Here is a 17,729-nt window from a genome sequence, read left to right as displayed (position 1 = left end):
TAGAGAAGCAAGAGCAAACACATTCAAAAGCTAGCAGAAGGCAAGAAATAACTAAGATCAGAGCAGAACTGAAGGAGATAGAGACACAAAAAACCCTTCAAAACATCAATGAATCCAGGAGCTGGTTTTTTGAAAAGATCAACAAAATTGATAGACCGCTAGCAAGACTAATAAAGAAGAAAAGAGAGAAGAATCAAATAAATGCAATAAAAAATGATAAAGGGGATATCACCACCGATCCCACAGAAATACAAACTACCATCAGAGAATACTATAAACACCTCTATGCAAATAAACTAGAATATCTAGAAGAAATGGATAAATTCCTCGACACATACACCCTCCCAAGACTAAACCAGGAAGAAGTTGAAACTCTGAATAGACCAATAACAGGCTCTGAAATTGAGGCAATAATTAATAGCTTACCAACCAAAAAAAGTCCAGGACCAGATGGATTCACAGCCGAATTCTACCAGAGGTACAAAGATGAGCTGGTGCCATTCCTCTGAAACTATTCCAATCAATAAAAAAAGAGGGAATCCTCCCTAACTCATTTTATGAGGCCAGCATCATCCTGATACCAAAGCCCGACAGAGACACAACAAAAAAAGAGAATTTTAGACCAGTATCCCTGATGAACATTGATGTAAAAATCCTCAATAAAATACTGGCAAACCGAATCCAGCAGCACATCAAAAAGCTTATCCACCATGATCAAGTGGGCTTCATCCCTGGGATGCCAGGCTGGTTCAACATATGCAAATCAATAAATGTAATCCAGCATATAAACAGAACCAATGAGAAAAACCACATGATTACCTCAATAGATGCAGAAAAGGCCTTTGACAAAATTCAACAACCCTTCATGCTAAAAACTCTCAATAAATTAGGTATTGATGGGATGTATCTCAAAATAATAAGAGCTGTCTATGACAAACCCACAGCCAATATCATACTGAATGGGCAAAAACTGGAAGCATTCCCTTTGAAAACTGGCACAAGACAGGGATATCCTCTCTCACCACTCCTATTCAACATAGTGTTGAAAGTTCTGGCCAAGGCAATCAGACAGAAGAAGGAAATAAAGGGTATTCAATTAGGAAAAGAGGAAGTCAAATTGTCCCTGTTTGCAGATGACATGATTGTATATCTAGAAAACCCCATTGTCTCAGCTGAAAATCTCCTTAAGCTGATAAGCAACTTCAGCAAAGTCTCAGCATAAAAAATCAATGCGCAAAAATCACAAGCATTCTTATACACCAATAACAGACAAACAGAGAGCCAAATCATGAGTGAACTCCCATTCACAATTGCTTCAAAGAGAATAAAATATCTAAGAATCCAACTTACAAGGGACGTGAAGGACCTCTTCAAGGAGAACTACAAACCACTGCTCAATGAAATAGAAGTGGATACAAGCAAAGAAAACCTAGAAGAAAACCTAGGCAATACCATTCAGGACATAGGCATGGGCAAAGACTTCATGTCTAAAACACCAAAAGCAATGGCAACAAAAGCCAAAATTGACAAATGGGATCTCATTAAACTAAAGAGCTTCTGCACAGCAAAAGAAACTACCATCAGAGTGAACAGGCAACCTACAGAATGGGAGAAAATTTCTGCAATCTACTCATCTGACAAAGGGCTAATATCCAGAATCCACAATGAACTCCAACAAATTTACAAGAAAAAAACAACCCCATCAACAAGTGGGCGAAGGATATGAACAGATACTTCTCAAAAGAAGACATTTATGCAGCCAAAAGACACATGAAAAAATGCTCATCATCACTGGCCATCAGAGAAATGCAAATCAAAACCACAATGAGATACCATCTCACATCAGTTAGAATGGTGATCATTAAAAAGTCAGGAAACAACAGGTGCTGGAGAGGATGTGGAGAAATAGGAAGACTTTTACATTGTTGGTGGGACTATAAACTAGTTCAACCATTGTAGAAGTCAGTGTGGTGATTCCTCAGGGATCTAGAACTAGAAATACCATTTGACCCAGCCATCCCGTTACTGGGTATATACCCAAAGGATTATAACACATGCTGCTATAAAGACACATGCACATGTATGTTTATTGCAGCACTATTCACCATAGCAAAGACTTGGAACCAACCCAAATGTCCAACAATAATAGACTGAATTAAGAAAATGTGGCACATATACACCATGGAATACTATGCAGCCATAAAAAAGGATGAGTTCATGTCCTTTGTAGAGACACGGATGAAGCTGGAAACCATCATTCTCAGCAAACTATCGCAAGGACAAAAAACCAAACACTGCATGTTCTCATTCATAGGTGGGAATTGAACAATGAGAACACATGGATACAGGAAGGGGAACATCACACACTGGGGCCTGTTTTGGTGGGGGGAAGGGGGAGTATAGCATTAGGAGATATACCTAATGTTAAATGATGAGTTAATGGGTGCAGCACGCCAACATGGCACATGTATACATATGTAACAAACCTGCACGTTGTGCGCATGTACCCTAAAACTTAAAGTATAATAATAAAAAAAACATACTTACCCAAATTACTAAATATTTATAGGTATGAATTTAATTCAGATGGGATATACACACACAATACAGTATTGTATCATAGAAATATTGATATTTACATTCCAACAGGTTATGTTTGTATTAATCAAGTTTAAATATAGGGTAAAATAAATGTGCTTTATTACACTAGTTTTTATGGTACATGAATGTTTAATAATCCCCTATCTTTAAATTAGTTTATAACTAATTCTCTGTGGAAGCATTGAAGAATCTTTAAAAATCTGAATTAAGATCTGAATTAACGCAAAAAAAATGCATCTGTTGCCATTTTATTTTATGTTTTTGAAATGGAGTCTTGCTCTGTCACCCAGGGTGGAGTACAGTGGTGTGATGTCACCTCACTGCAACTTCTGCCTCCTAAGTTTAAGTAATTCTTGTGCCTCAGCCTCCCAAGTAACTGGGGTTACAGGCATGTGCCACCTCACCCAGCTAATTTTTGTATTTTTATAGAAAGAGGGTTTCGCCATGTTGGTCAGGCTGGTCTCGAACTCCTGGCCTCAGCGATCTGCCCGCCTCAGTCTCCCAAAGTGCTGGGATTGCAGATGTGAGTCACTGTGCCCGGCATTCTGTTGCCATTTTAAAACTAAGAATTAAAAGATGCTTTTGTGTAATTTTCTAGAAAATATCTTCTATACTTATTTTCTTCTAACTACATTTAAAATACATTTTAAAAAGCAGAAAGCAAAAATGAAGTCTAAGCAAATTTCCTGTGAATATATTTCTTTTACAATGAATATATGCCAGTTATTCAGCATTAGAATTGAATATAGTTAGAGTCTTGAGATTCTGTTTTTAAAAGACACCACAGTATTTTGTTTTTATATGAAGTATTATGGTAAACGTGATCATTACCTTAAATATATGGCATCAGGTTTTTAAAGTGGTATTTCGTGGATTTTGTTAAATCTGTCTCAAAGTCTATTTTCTCATGTTATGTTTGAAGTATGGGTATGATAGTACCCAGAAAAACAAGCCTTTCAAAACAAAATACTCTACTTTTATGACTCCATAAAAAATACAATCTTTATTATTATCCATAGACTGAATAAAACATCTTACATTTTATGTTTCATTTTATTCACCATAATGCCTATTTTCAATAAAATTACAGGTGATTTTAAATATGACTAGACTTTTTTTTTTTTTTAATAGAAAGATCACATAATGACTTAAGTATATTCCATTAGGAGTAGTATTTCTCTTGTCTTTTTGTTCAGCCATTGGAGTCCCCTGTGACCTTGGGTACTTTTTCCATAGGCTAACTGATGCTTCATGATGTTCTGTATTTTCTGGTAGCTTGCCTGTTGCCTGCCTCTGGGTTCGTCATCCCCCTTATGCTGACTTAGGCAATATTTCTTCAGTCTCTTATCTTGGGGCTTTGATGCATATGTTCTGAAGGTGGCCACAGTGACTTTGGGTAGCAGCAGATGGTAAACCTTCAGGCTGCCACCGGCTAGACTGGTGTTAAGTTGGAAAGTTAACGTTTGATGAAGAATCAGTAGTGCATATGAAAGAGCTTTCACTGCCGAAATATCTTTTAATTAAAAATTAGCATACTAAAACCTTTGTGAATGTCTGGGCATTTAAAGAAATCTACGATTAGTTGTGTTCTTATAGAAGTAGTTATTTACCAGTTTAGTCTTACGTTACTTGCTGTTCCTAACCTGGTTCTTTTTCCTCTGTTTCTACCCCAGTTTGTTGGTAGTTAAGATAAATAAGATAACTACATAAATTGAAATATAGGATGTTTTTAGGAATCTTGGATGTTTGCATAAACAAAGTATTTTGAATTATGGCATTTTGGATTTTAATAACTGAGAAGAGATGTGGATTTTAAGTACAATCTTCATACAATTCTGGTTTGGTTTGTTTTCTTCTACCTTTGAAGGTATTTCTGGATCAAATAGGAGCCTGAAGGACTCAACCTGCCTCAAAGAGATATTTCCTTTTGTTCTAAATTAGTTGGTGATTCTTGACTCTGCCGTTCTTAACTTTGTTAACTCTGCAGAAATTGATGCAGCGACTTCTGATGAGCTAAAGCTGTAGGCGCAACATATTTTGCTTTTGGAGTTACTGAGCAGTGGGTACAGGGTACATTGCTAACCTTTTTGGATTATTTGTTCACTTCATGATAATCTGCTATGTGGGAAGTTCTAGCACAAATAAAACATTGGTAAGGCTCCAAAGGATTTTCTTTGTTACCCATAAATCTTGGGTACCTTATGTACTTTTCTCAATTGAAAATGTATCCTTGAGAGTAATAGCTGAAAATATCTTGTAGACTAGAGTTATAAGTATCCCTGTCAAATTTTACTCTTTATGCTTGAATTTTCATCAGCGGAAAACTTACAAAACCAAGGACAGATTGGTTTCATGGCATAACATGAGAGAAGCGTCTCTGCATGGTCTGTTCATGCTGATGCTCTTGATGGTGCAGCTTCTGATGGACTAAAGCTGTAGGTGCAACATCTTTTGCTTTTGGAGTTGCTGGGCAATGGTACAGGGAACATTGCTGGCCTTCTGATGCCAAAGAAAAAGAAGTTAGACCCCAGTTGGGAGAATTGTTGATATTAAAGCCTGCCGAGTACTATTCCTTGTTTTCTAGTAGTTGAATTTTTATGAAGATGCCTCATGAGAATAAGGGGTGGAATTAAGAGTAGAAACATATTTTGGATGTTTTAAGAATACAAAATGAGATTTATTTTAGCAGAAAATATGAATAACATTTGATAATTATGCATCGTGTTAGGGGAGGAAAGCAAAGTTTTAATTCTCTAGGTTTGTTGTTCAAATCCATTTCTGTAGAAGGATAACATTACCAGCTCTTGTAAATTTGCCCATCTGGTTAAAAATTCAGATCTAATACTAGTCAAGTATGGATTATCTTTGAAAGAGAGTATAGTAAGTACAATCATGTTCACATGAAAGTATGTTGGAAAAAACTTATTTGCAAAATCAGTCTTGTACTGTTTTCTCTAGTTTCTTTATTGTGTTGATCTCATTCTTTCTGTTATCATTATGTATATGTGAATTACCAGGAGCAAGTCACAGTTGATATCTCATTCAGATTATAAGCAGCAAACACAAATCAGGTTATACGCGACACTATTAAGGGATGCTCTGTGTTTGTCCTGTAGTCTTTTTTTCTTTTTTTCAATAGTTTTTGGGGTACTGGTGGTTTTGGTTACACAGATAAGTTCTTTAGTGGTGATTTCTGAGATTTAAGTGCATCCATTACTCGAACAATGTACACTGTACCCAATACGTAGTATTTTATCCCTCACCCATCTCCCAGCCTTCCGTCCTGAGTCCCCAAAGTCCATTATATCACTCTTATGCCTTTGCATCCTCATAGCTTAGCTCCCACTTACGAGAACATATGATACTTGGTTTTCCATTCCTGAGTTACTTCACTTAGAGTAATGGCCTCCACCTTCATCCAAGTTGCTGCAAAAGACATTATTTCATTTCTTTTTATGGCTGAGTAGTATTCTATGGAGTATATATACACCACATTTTCTTTATCCACTCATTTGTCGCTGGGCACTTAGGTTGGTTCGGTATCATTGCAGTTGCTAATCGTGCTGCTATAAACATGTATATGCATGTGTCTTTTTAATATAATGACTTCTTTTTCTTTGGGTAGCTACCCAGTAGTGGGATTGCTGGATCGAATGGTAGTTCTACTTTTAGTTCTTTAAGGAATCTCCATATTGTTTTCCATAGTAGTTGTACTAATTTTCTGTATACTTAAGCATTATTTTAACTTGTATTAATTGTTCTGGAGTCCCATGAAGTAACTGGCACTAAAGTAGAGACAGACAGTCCCTCAAATTACCCAAGTAATCTTTCTTTTAAAAGGAATTGGAGCTGAAGTTATTTTCAGGGACTTCCAGACTTCCAATGTCAACATTTAAATTAAATATCTAAAAAGATTCATGAATGGGGAGACACTGAATCCCCACTGAAGGGAACTCTCCACACTTCTTCACCACAGTCATATTGTCTTGGTAGTAGCATATCTCTTTTCTCTTCTCCATATTATTTTTCTTTATTTTCTTAAAAATAATCATCATTTGATACTTTTGGTATACCCCTTCTCCCTCTTTTCTTTGCAAAGATGGTTGCCTACTTAAATATTAGTCCTTTCTTAACTCTAGTTAACAAATAGACTCAAACCTGTAATCAGTTGGAGCTTTTCCTACTACTATTATGACAGAAAAGTGGGAAAAGTGAAACTTGTGGAATTGAAGAACAGATGAGGCTAATCCTTAAGGAATAAGTTGCCTGCTTTTTCTTTTTTTTTCCCCCAGTTAGGAGCAGTTATTTCATGTATTAGTATGGGCAAAGATGAAGTAATCTCTTCTGTTAGACCATATGCTAATATAGGGCTGATAAGTAAGTGTGAAAAATGAAAGGGAGAAATATGTTAATTGTATTCTTTCAATAAGGTATGATATCCAAGGTAATTATTTCATGACAGTTATAGTACTTGTTTTATCATGAAATAAAAGATTGTTTTAGGAGCCTTTTATTGGAAAGACAATTGTATCAAGCTAGTACAAATTAGATTTTTGTCTTTATAAAGGTGATCAAACCCATGAGCAGTTTTTAAATTGATGTGTTCTGGTCTACAAATGAACAAATTCTGTTTGAGGGTTAAAGAAGCTATTATTTTGTCCTTTATGCTGACAGTTTCATTACAGATTGGCCTACTGTTGGCATTAAAAAAAAAGTTTGGCTCCTTATTATCTTTGTGCATGCAACTATAATGTTAATGCAGCACCATAGCACTGTTCATTAAGAAATGACTTTAAATGAGGTTGAAGCATGTAAATTTGGAAAGATACAGATGTTAAATGCAGTCGTTTCTCTTTGTGTACAGCTGTATGGCTAATAATTTCCAAGCGGCTAAAGCTCTTGTTAGCAGGAGTGCTGGTGTGTTAAGAATGGCTCTATAAATAACTTTAAGAACTGAAGTTGAAGGTGCTTCTTTTAAAGACTATTGTTAACTAAACATTATTGCCAAACAGATGGAAAGCATTCACCAGCCTGATGTTTTTGGGTCTAATTATATTATCACCAGCCCTGTACGGCTCAGTTGAAGAGGTGTATCCAGAGGCCAATTTATAATCATTTAGCCAACACCTGTTTGGGAGAAATTGACAGTCAAAGGGCACATTTTTAAAAAATCACATATGTTCTTGTGTTTATTGCCTCAATGTGAACGTTGTCTAGTTGCACACAAACTTCGTAGGAGAAGAAAGTAAATATAAACAAAGCAGCGTTTCCCAGCCATGTTTATCCATCTTAATTTGCTTTTTTTTTTTGGAGATGGAGTCTCACTCTGTTGCTCAGGCTGGAGTGTGGAGTGGCGCGATCTCAACTCACTGCAACCTCCGCCTCCTGATTCAAGCGATTCTCATGCCTCACCCTCCCGAGTAGCTGGGATTAAAGGTGTCCACCACCATGCCCGGCTAATTTTTGTATTTTTAGTAGAGACGAGGTTTCACCACGTTGGCCAGGCTGGTCTTGAACTCCTGACCTCAGGTGATCTACCTACCTTGGTCTCCCAAAGTGCTGAGATTACAGGTGTGAGCCACTGCACCCAGCCGGTTTGGCCTTTTTATCTGATCTGCTCCATGCTTCATGACTAAGTGAGATCAGTAAGGAGGTATCACTCCTGATTTGTGCAGGTATATTTTGTTGAGTCAATTAAGGGGCTTTTAATAGGGAGAAGTTCTTTCCTTTGGTTATACAGCTTCCATGCCTTTTACCTAGTAAGATGTGTTCTACTTCATATAGATATGTCTTGTTCAAATAGAATTGGCTTTCTGGTAAGTGACTTAAAAGTCACACCTCATATAGGCCGGGTGTGGTGGCTCATGCCTGTAATCCCAGCACTTTGGGATGCCGAGGCAGGCGGATCATGAGGTCAGGAGATCGAGACCATCCTGGCTAACATGGTGAAACCCTGTCTCTACGAAAAATACAAAAAATTAGCCGGGCGTGGTGGTGGGCGCCTGTAGTCCCAGCTACTCAGGAGGCTGAGTCAGGAGAATGGCGTGAACCCGGGAGGCGGAGCTTGTAGTGAGCCGAGATCGCACCACTGCACTCCAGCCTGGGCAACAAAGCAAGACTCCGTCTCAAAAAAAAAAAAAAAAAAAAGTCACACCTCATATAAAAACAAATGAGACTTAAGGAACACTAAATGTCTTCACAGATTCAACAGATGTTCAACAGATATTTATTGAGCTCTTCTTTGCAGAAGGAGGGCCGTGGTGCCTCCTTTTACATTCTTGATATGTTGATTTAACTCTTAAAGTTCACAAATGTGTTTTCATGTTTTGGAGGCTCAAGATTTGTGTTGATTATAACTCAAAGGGCAGCTATGGAGAGAATAAGTCTATCCTATCTGAAAAATAATAAAAGTCAAACCTTTTGTTTCAACTGATGATCCCACTATTTCCTTTTAGTGTTTTTCCTTCTTCTGACAGACTTTACTATTGAAAGGCTTATATATGTCACCTCTATTTTCTTATCACTCATTATTAACTCTGTGCAATCTGGCTTTTATCCTCAGTTCATTGTACAGTGAACTGTACAGTGCTGTATTGAAAGTTACACATGACTTCCTAACTGCCCTAACCAGTGATGGTTTCTCAGTCCTCATTCTTCATGGCTTCTCTCTGTTGTTTAGCATAGATTACACTCATCTTAAGCATTCTCTTTCTCTGTCATCTGAACCACTGTGTTTTCTCTTTGTACTTTTCTCACTACACTTTTGGTTATTGTCTTATTTACTCACAATATTTCAACTATGTATATTTTCAAAATTCAGAAATAAATAGTATAACTTAGCAGTTAAAGAGGAAGAAACCTGGAGCCAGACTGCCCTCTACCACTTACTATCTTTGTGAGTATGGACAAAGTCCTGAGGTTAAAGAAGTTCCAGTGTTTCAGAGTGCACTCCAGAGAGTACAATCAGTTTTATGTTTATTTCCTTATCTGTAAACTTGATTAATAAAAGATACCTACCTCTTTGGATTGTTGAGAGAATTACATGATTTAATTCCTTAAAGCCCAGCACAGTGCCTGATATAAAGGAAGTGTCCCAGTGGGATTCATTCTTGTGTCTTTAGTTTTTATCTTTATGGAGAATGCTCAAATATAAATCATTAATACTGACTTATTTTCTAAGCTCTATTCCCATGTCGTCATCTACCTTACAAACTTTTAGAGTTGAATTCACTAACCATGTGTTTATTAAACATTTACTGTGTGAGAACAGTGTGTTACGTGATAGAATAATTTTTATGCTGTTGGTTTTCTGTTGCTGTCATAACAAATTACCACAAAGTTGGCAGCCTATAACAACTAAATTATTAAAGTTCTATAGGTCAGAAGTCTGACACAGTTGCTGGGTTGAAATCAAGATGGTGGCAAGACTATATTCCTTACTGGAAGCTCAAGAGAGGAATCTGCTTCCAAGCTCATTCAGGTTGTTGGCTGAATTCTGTTCTTTTCGTAGAGTTGTAGGACTGAACTCTGTTTCTTTGCTGGCTGTCAGCCAAGGACTGCTCTATACTCCTAGAAGTTGCCTAGGTTCCTTCTTAGGCTTGCTATAAGATCCTAGAAGCCTCTCTCCAGTTCTTGCATGTGGGCCTTTGCACCTGAGAGCCAGCAACCTTGCATCTCTTTCATGCTTTGAATATGATTTCCCTTTCAGCCTTATCATTTCTGTGCTTTGCATTTCTTTTCATAGAAGATAGTTCTCTGTTTTTGAAATGGATTCATGTGATATTTTGGAACCTACCCAGATAATCCAGTGTAATCTCTCTGTTTTAAGGTCTGTACCTTAATTACATCTGCAAAGGCCTTTTTGCCAGTAACATAACATGTTCACAAATGTTGGGGATTCTTAGGGTATGAACATCTTTGGGGCCCATTATCCTGCCTTATGGCATATCCATAAAGAGCTCGAAGTCTCAATAGGAGACAGACCCCCAAATCGAAGGGTTAGAGATGCTATAATAGATGCTGGTGCTGTGTAAAACAGCAGAAGAAAGGAAGAAAGTAGTCAGTGTTACTGAGAGATAGAGTGATATTTGTGCTGTGTATGGAAAGATGCATACTTGTTTGATAAGTGCCTGGGGGAACATTTCAGGGAAAAAGAAGCAATAATAGTGATAGCAGTAATAGCAACTGGCTGTAGTTTTATAAGATTATCTTACTGAAATCCTCACAAGTGTTAGATACTGTTACCAACTATTATAGCTTCCACATAATAAGAATGTCTTATGTCCATAAGAAGACATGTCTGTAATGTCTTCTAATGTAGAATAGGAATGGTAAAATTATTTCCCTGGGCCAGACCTGGTGGCTTATCCCTGTAATCTCAGCACTTTGAGAGGCCAAGGCAGGAGGATCGCTTGAGCCCAGGAGTTCAAGACCAGCCTAGGCAATATAGTGAGACCCCTGTCTTACGAAAAAAAAAAAATTATCCAGGCATGGTGGCACATGCCTGTAGTACCAGCTACTTGGGAGGCTGAAGTGGGAGGATCGTTTGAACCTGGGAAGTTGAGGCTGCAGTGAGCTAAAATCACACCACAGCACTCTAGCTTGGGTAGCAGAGTGAGACCCAGTCTCAATAAAAATAAAACAAAATAAAATAAAATAAATCATTGGCTTTTTGGGAGGATTAATATTGATTACACCTGGGTAAAGTATAGCACATAGTAAATGCTTAAAACATGGCAGATTAGAGAATACAGGGTGGATAAGAGAAGTGCTTAGGAGGTAGAATTGATTTGATTGGTTTAGAATTGATTTTAAATACTTGGTATTTAGAAGGTGCTCAGTGTATAATTGTTGAATGCTGGATCAGTCACTTGTTCCGAAGGTGGGAGACAGGAGACAGTTCAGAGTAACTTAGACCATGTTTGGTTTCAGAGCATGCATGGAAGATGGTCTTACTTAGTACTATAGGAGGAGCAGCAGGCTCTTTGTTTGTTTGGTGAAGGCAGGGCCTTGGGAAGAGGATTTGAGGTACCTGTGAGAATATTTTATTGAAATTAATGGAAATTTAAATAGTGTAGGTCAAACACTCAGAAGACAAAGATGAAGTTGTCACTATTTTTTCAACTTTAATATCTAAAATGGAATTTTCCATCTTCTCGAACTGGTTTCCCATCTCAACTTCCTTGTTTCTTCTCACCTTTTAAAAATTCTTTTATTTTTTTCAAGCTTAACATCTTTTTTTTTCATCCTTAATTTCTGTCTTTCCTTACCCAGTGGTGGGCTGGTAAATGTTTGACAGTCAGCTCTCTGGTAGGGGGAAGAAGGCTCATTTGCAGTGTTTGCTGATTTCTGTAGTACAAATCCTCCTCCCATGGCCAATTTCAGTCTGTGGCTGCTTTGGTTCTATAATGACAAAGTTGAAAAGCTGTAACAGAGACTGCATAGGCCTGCAGAGCCTGAAATATTTACAGTCTGGCCCTTTAAAGAAAAAGTTTGCCAATCTTTGCTACGGTAGTTTTTCCAAAATAATAAAGCTTTAATAGGGTAGGATAATTTCATACTTCTGTTAATTTATTTTATCCATCAAGATGAGGGGTGGGAATGAGTAGTTTAAGGGGGCAATGTGTGAGAGGTTGTGAAGGGTCTTGAGGTCATTTTATGGGCTTAAGCTTTTTCTCTTAGTGAGATAAGAAGAGTGCCATGTTCTAACTTATGTTTTAAAAAGAAAACTCTGGCCGCTGTTTTGAGGATAGACCACAGGGCAGCAAAGATGGAAGCAGGGAGATCAGTTGGAACACCGTAGTTACAAGTTAGGTAAGAGTTGGTCTTTGCTTGAATCAGAGTAATAACTGTGAAAGTGGTAAGGTGAGTTCAGATTCTGGATACATTTTGAAGACAGAGCTGACAGGATTTGCCGGTGGTGGAAAGGGGTGTTAAGGTGAGTCCAGGGTGAAGAGATACCAAAAGGATGCCTTAGGCTAGAGCCTGAGTTATTGAGATCACATTATAGCAAGTTGCTACATAGGAGGTGTTAGGAAGAAAATTGAGACTTGAACAATTTTTTTGAACCACTTCCTGTTGATCATATATGTTCCAAGAGGAAAAACTCTGTTTAAAATAATATTTCCTTTACTTTTAAGAAATACATTTGAAAATACTTTAGGAAACAGTAATGTTTCTAAAATATGGCATTTTTAGAAAAGGAAACCATAATAAAACCTATTTTGGATAAGATTATTTTGATCCTATAATTTGTTGACTTAAAAAAATTTATTCAGAAATGAACAATTTTGGGGAGGGGATTAAATTTCAGCCCTGCCCTACTCTTACAGTTTAGTTTAAAGCCAAGAGTTAATGTTTCATTGTATTGTTAATAAATTATTACTTGTGTCTTTTATGTAGGTTTTACTTGTAATGGACACAAGGACAGAACAGACTTTCATTTTAAAAGTAAGTAAAATTTGTAGCCAGGTGTGGTGCCTATAATTCCAGCACTTTGGGAGGCTGAGGTAGGCAGGTCACCTAAGGTCAGGAGTTCGAGACCATCCTGGCCAACATGGTGAAACCCCGTCTCTACTAAAAATAAAAAAATTAGCCGGATATAATGGTGGGCTCCTATAATCCCAGCTACTCGGGAGGCTTAGGCAGGAGAATCGCTTGAACCCAGGAGGCAGAGATTGCAGTGAACCAAGATTGCACCATTGCACTCCAGCCTGGGCAACAAGAGTGAGACCCTGTCTCAAAAAAAAAAAAAAGAGTAAGTAAAATTTATATGTTTAATGAATTTAAAATTTTAATTTCAAATTGTGCTTCTGAAAGAAAAGTTAATATTTTAGTTAATATTTCCCCCCCTAGGTTTTGAATGTCCTTTTATGTTGTTTCTGGTGATGTTTATTTACTTTTCTTTTTATCCTTTCATCACGGTTGATAGCATGTATTTAACAACTTTTTTTTGATACAGAGTATGGAGGAAATAATTTGGATAAATTGAAGAACCATTTTGTGTTGTTTGAATGTGTAGTGTGTTGTTTAAATACATCTCAAGAACATTTTGTTTAATTGTGAGGACTATACACAGTCTCACCTTCGATTATCACTACAGTTCTTAAGAGCTAAAATTTTGCCTTAAGGTCTTGTTACGGGTATTTTGGGAAAGTGTTATCTACATTCCTGGTCCTCTTTTTGATCTAAATTCAATTTTGACTCTGTACATAATGCAATTTATAACTAAATGAATAAGGAGAGAAAGAACCCTCAATTTTGAAGTTTTGAAATTGTATTTGGAATGGACTGTGATAGTACATATTCTGAAAATATCTTAATTTAAGCATTTCCACAGCATTCAGAAGGTGAATTTATTAATTTTATATTTCTTTTTCTGATGCTTTTTCTTTTACTGATAAGGCATGGCAGTAGGTCACACTGACAAATACTGAAACACATTTTGTGTGTGTGTGTGAATATACTTTATCATTGACATTTCTTTAAAAGCAGAGTATGACACCAGAAAATAGACAAACCTTATTCCTTGTAAGAAGACTTAATATTGTTTGTACTTTTGGGGGATAGGATTTTAAAATTGCCTGCTTAAATCTAAGAATACCTTTTGTGTCTCAGGAGTTTGCATTGGTCTTACAATGTCTACTGCTTTAAAGACATAGATAAGTAAAATAAAACTTAAGAAAAGGTCACAGAGAAATAACTGTGTGTCATCCTGATGACTTAGTTTGAGAGCATCTCTAATAAAAACACTGACCCACGTAATTGATTTTAATGGCAGCTTTGTGGCATCTTCCTTCTCTGGATTCACGCCAGATGCCATCAGCAGAGCCTCCAGGGACTGGGGGGCATAGAGCAGCAGATGAGTGGTTTCTCTGAAGCCCAGAGTAACTCGGATAGATTAGTTTGGTTGATAAACACAGAGCACAGCAGGCTCCAAAGGCAACTGAGGATACAACTGACCTTTTTGTTCTCTGTCAGGGTCTAAGGAAAAGCAGTGAATACAGCAGGAACAGAAAGACCATCATCCCCCGCTGTGTGCCCAACATGGTGTGTCTGCATAAGTACATCATCTCTGAGGAGTCAGTATTTCTTGTGCTGCAGCATGCGGAAGGTTGGTTTGTAGTTTGGATTGTTTATGCAGTGAAGAATGTCACCTAGTTAGCTTCCAGTTTCTCTCTGTCATTTCATGAGCAGATAGAATATGTGAAACATGTTTAAGAAACCATTTCTTATTCCTCTGCTCTATCTCCCTACTTTGAGTTGTGAGGGAAAATGAAAACCCAGGTGAACAGCAGATTTCATGTGGACTATGGTACCATTTGTAGATTTACTTCACTACTTACTTTCTCATGGAATTTACCTAATATAATGAGAACTTTAATGTGAATGTGTGCTAAAAGAGCTAGATTTTATTTTAGTGGTATTTTGTTCGCTTGTTCCCTGCTAAAAGGATACATTATGTTAGATGACTAAAATGAAAAGCATCCCCTGAAGAATTAATTAATTACCTCCGTCTTTTAGAAGGCAAGGGTGTTTGCTTAACATTTGACATTACCTAGTTATTCTGATCTGAGTTTTTATGAATACAGCCATTGGCATCACATATGGGTACAAAGCAGAGGCACAGGTCTCTGCCTTCAAACTATTTATGAAATTTCAGCTCTTTGTAGAGGGAACAGGTGACAAAAAATATTATGTTTTGATTTTTTTTTGCCCTTTAATACCTGAATTTAAATAAATAGTCTTTTATTTAGGATGACTGAAAATAGCATATAAATATAAATTCATTTAGTACATATTGCCATTTGGCTTTTAAGAGGTGTTTGTAAAATAGTAAAAAAAATTTTAATTGTTTTCCGTATTTTGTGAAGGCATTATTATTTTTATGTAACTATCGTACTTTACTAATAGGCATAACATTTGTATTTAATACAATTTTTTAGGAAAAGAAGTCACTGCTTTCTGGAATGAGGTCTCATATGATAACGAATGCAAGATTTTTGATGTGGGCAATAAACAATTAATATTGTTTATTGGGAAGTACAGCACAAGATAACTACAGATGGAGGGAAGACCTCCATATGCAGTATTTAATAGGAAATTCAGAAGGGGCTCTATGGGCTCTCAGGTATTAAGAGAGTTAATTGTGTGTGTGAATTGGATAACTAATTCACCTTTGTTCAGACATTATAGACAGCTTTTATCTGAGGATACCAGTGCATTACAGACATTATTGAATTAGAGGTCGTGTCATCTGATAGCGAAATACAGCCACCTCTGGTGTGGAACAAAATAACTTGCGTAGTAATAATCCATAATAATTTAGAACAAGGTCAGTAGGATGAATGTAATTATAGTCAATATTCTATTACCCAGTGTGGATTATTCATGTTGGAGATTATCTATGGCAAAATTTTCAATCTTAACTTACCTCTGTTATTTGTAGCTGTATCTTCCTCTTCTTCCTCTTCCTTCTCCAAATCATTTTTCAGTTTTTTTCTACCATCTTCTCACCATCCCATATACCTCTTGAAACTGATGTTTCAATTGATTTTACTTGAATAATGTAGAAAATTTTTATAATCTCTTAAAATCATAGACTTATGACTTTTAAATTTTCTGCTATTTTAGATCCTTCTTTACTATTGACCATAGCTGACTTTGAATGGTCACATGACCATAAAATTTGTCTCTTTTGACCATTCATTTTAGGTGTCTATTGTTTAATTTTAAGATGGTTTTATAATATAAAGATAGTAAATTATAGTGCAAATAGGGACTCTGGATTAATTAAATATTCAGCAAATTTATTGAGCATGTACTGTATAGTAGGCTTCTTTTTAGGTGAACAAGACAAGAAAATTCTTTTTTTTTTTTTGGTTGGGGGGTAGTCAGGGTCTTGCTCTGTCTCCTAGGTTAGAGTGCTATGGTACAATCATAGCTCACTGTAACCTTGAACTCTTGGGCTCAAGTGATCTCCCACCTCAGCTGGGATTACATGCATGCATCACCACATCTGGCTAAGTTTTAAAATATTTTGTGGAGATTGGGTCTCTCTGTGTTGCCCAAGTTGGTCTTAAACTCCTGGCCTCAAGTGTTTCTCCCACCTCAGCCTCCCAAAATGCTGGAATTGCAGGTGTGAGCCACCACGCCAGGCCTGAAACTTAAATTCTTGTTGTGAAAAGTCAAACAGAAAAACAAAAGGCAAGAGAACATGGGATAATAAAAGGAACTATACAGATCTTTAACAAAGAGAGATCTAATAGATAACAACTGGGGGACTATGTTGTATTAAGTAGTTGAGGGAGCCCTCTCTGAGAAGGTGGCATTTAAGAGAAGTTCTGAATGGCAAAAGAAACAATCATTTGAATGTAAGATACAGGTACAGGGATGAGTATAAAAACAAACTTGGGATGTTTGATGACCAAGAAAGGCATCCTTTGGTTGGAATGGAGTAGAGTGAGGACAATGTGAGGCACATGTTGGTACATGAGGCTGTTGGAGAAGTAGGCAGGAGCCTTGTACAGCAGAGTAAGGACTTTGGCTTTTATTCAAGTGCTTTGGGAAACCATTGGATTTCTTAAGGGTTGACAGAATCTGATTTACATTTTAAAAAGGTCACTGGCTTTTGTATGGGGAATGGGTTGTAGAAAGGCAAGAATAGAAGCAGTAAAAAGGCTAATACAGGAGGCTAGTCAAAAGGTGCTGCTAGCTTGGCCTTCTGGGGCACCAGTCAAGATGTTTGAGAGTAGAGTCAATGGGACCTGTGATGGATTTGAGATTAGGAAGAGGAAAATCTACAGTAATTTCTCAGATTTGGTTTGAGCAATGCAGTGAACTGGGTGATGAACAGTGTGTTTTCTTTTACACATCAGTGGCACCTCCGTAGATTAGGAAGTTGGCCTATGTCATAGAAAAGTAACTTTTCATATGTGTGAATAGCAAACCTTGAACAGTTGTTTTCTCCATAACATGAATGCTTTGAATACTTATGATTTGTGGCTTTAGCTTTCTACTGCTTACAGAACTACTCATGATTTATGTGAGTCTCTTGGACTCTTTCTTTCCATTTTTAATTCATTTCATTAGAAATGTATTGAGTGCTTGCTGGGACACAAACATAGTTC

General features: G+C 37.0%; 1 protein-coding gene across 18 annotated transcripts in view; it reads left to right on the top strand.

The window, feature by feature from the left end:
• The window catches only part of RPS6KC1 (ribosomal protein S6 kinase C1), a 328,215-nt gene that overhangs the window by 165,456 nt on the left and 145,030 nt on the right, over positions 1-17,729 (top strand). For 16 of the 18 annotated variants that reach the window (XR_008509987.2, XM_054520581.2, XM_054520569.2 and 13 more), the window contains 2 exons: positions 13,003-13,050; positions 14,581-14,713. Coding sequence is in view for 17 of the 18 variants with exons in the window: in XM_054520581.2 (XP_054376556.1) it covers positions 13,003-13,050; positions 14,581-14,713 (181 nt within the window). In the remaining variant the exon portion in view is untranslated. The remainder of the gene's footprint in view (positions 1-13,002; positions 13,051-14,580; positions 14,714-17,729) is intronic. The other 2 variants (XM_063725273.1, XM_054520594.2) reach the window with 1 other exon arrangement.

The sequence above is a fragment of the Pongo abelii genome, chromosome 1 (genome assembly GCF_028885655.2).
Source record: "Pongo abelii isolate AG06213 chromosome 1, NHGRI_mPonAbe1-v2.0_pri, whole genome shotgun sequence".
NCBI lineage: Eukaryota > Metazoa > Chordata > Mammalia > Primates > Hominidae > Pongo > Pongo abelii.
The sequence above is the reverse complement of the archived record's forward strand: the minus strand, read 5'-3'. Positions and strand labels throughout refer to the sequence as shown.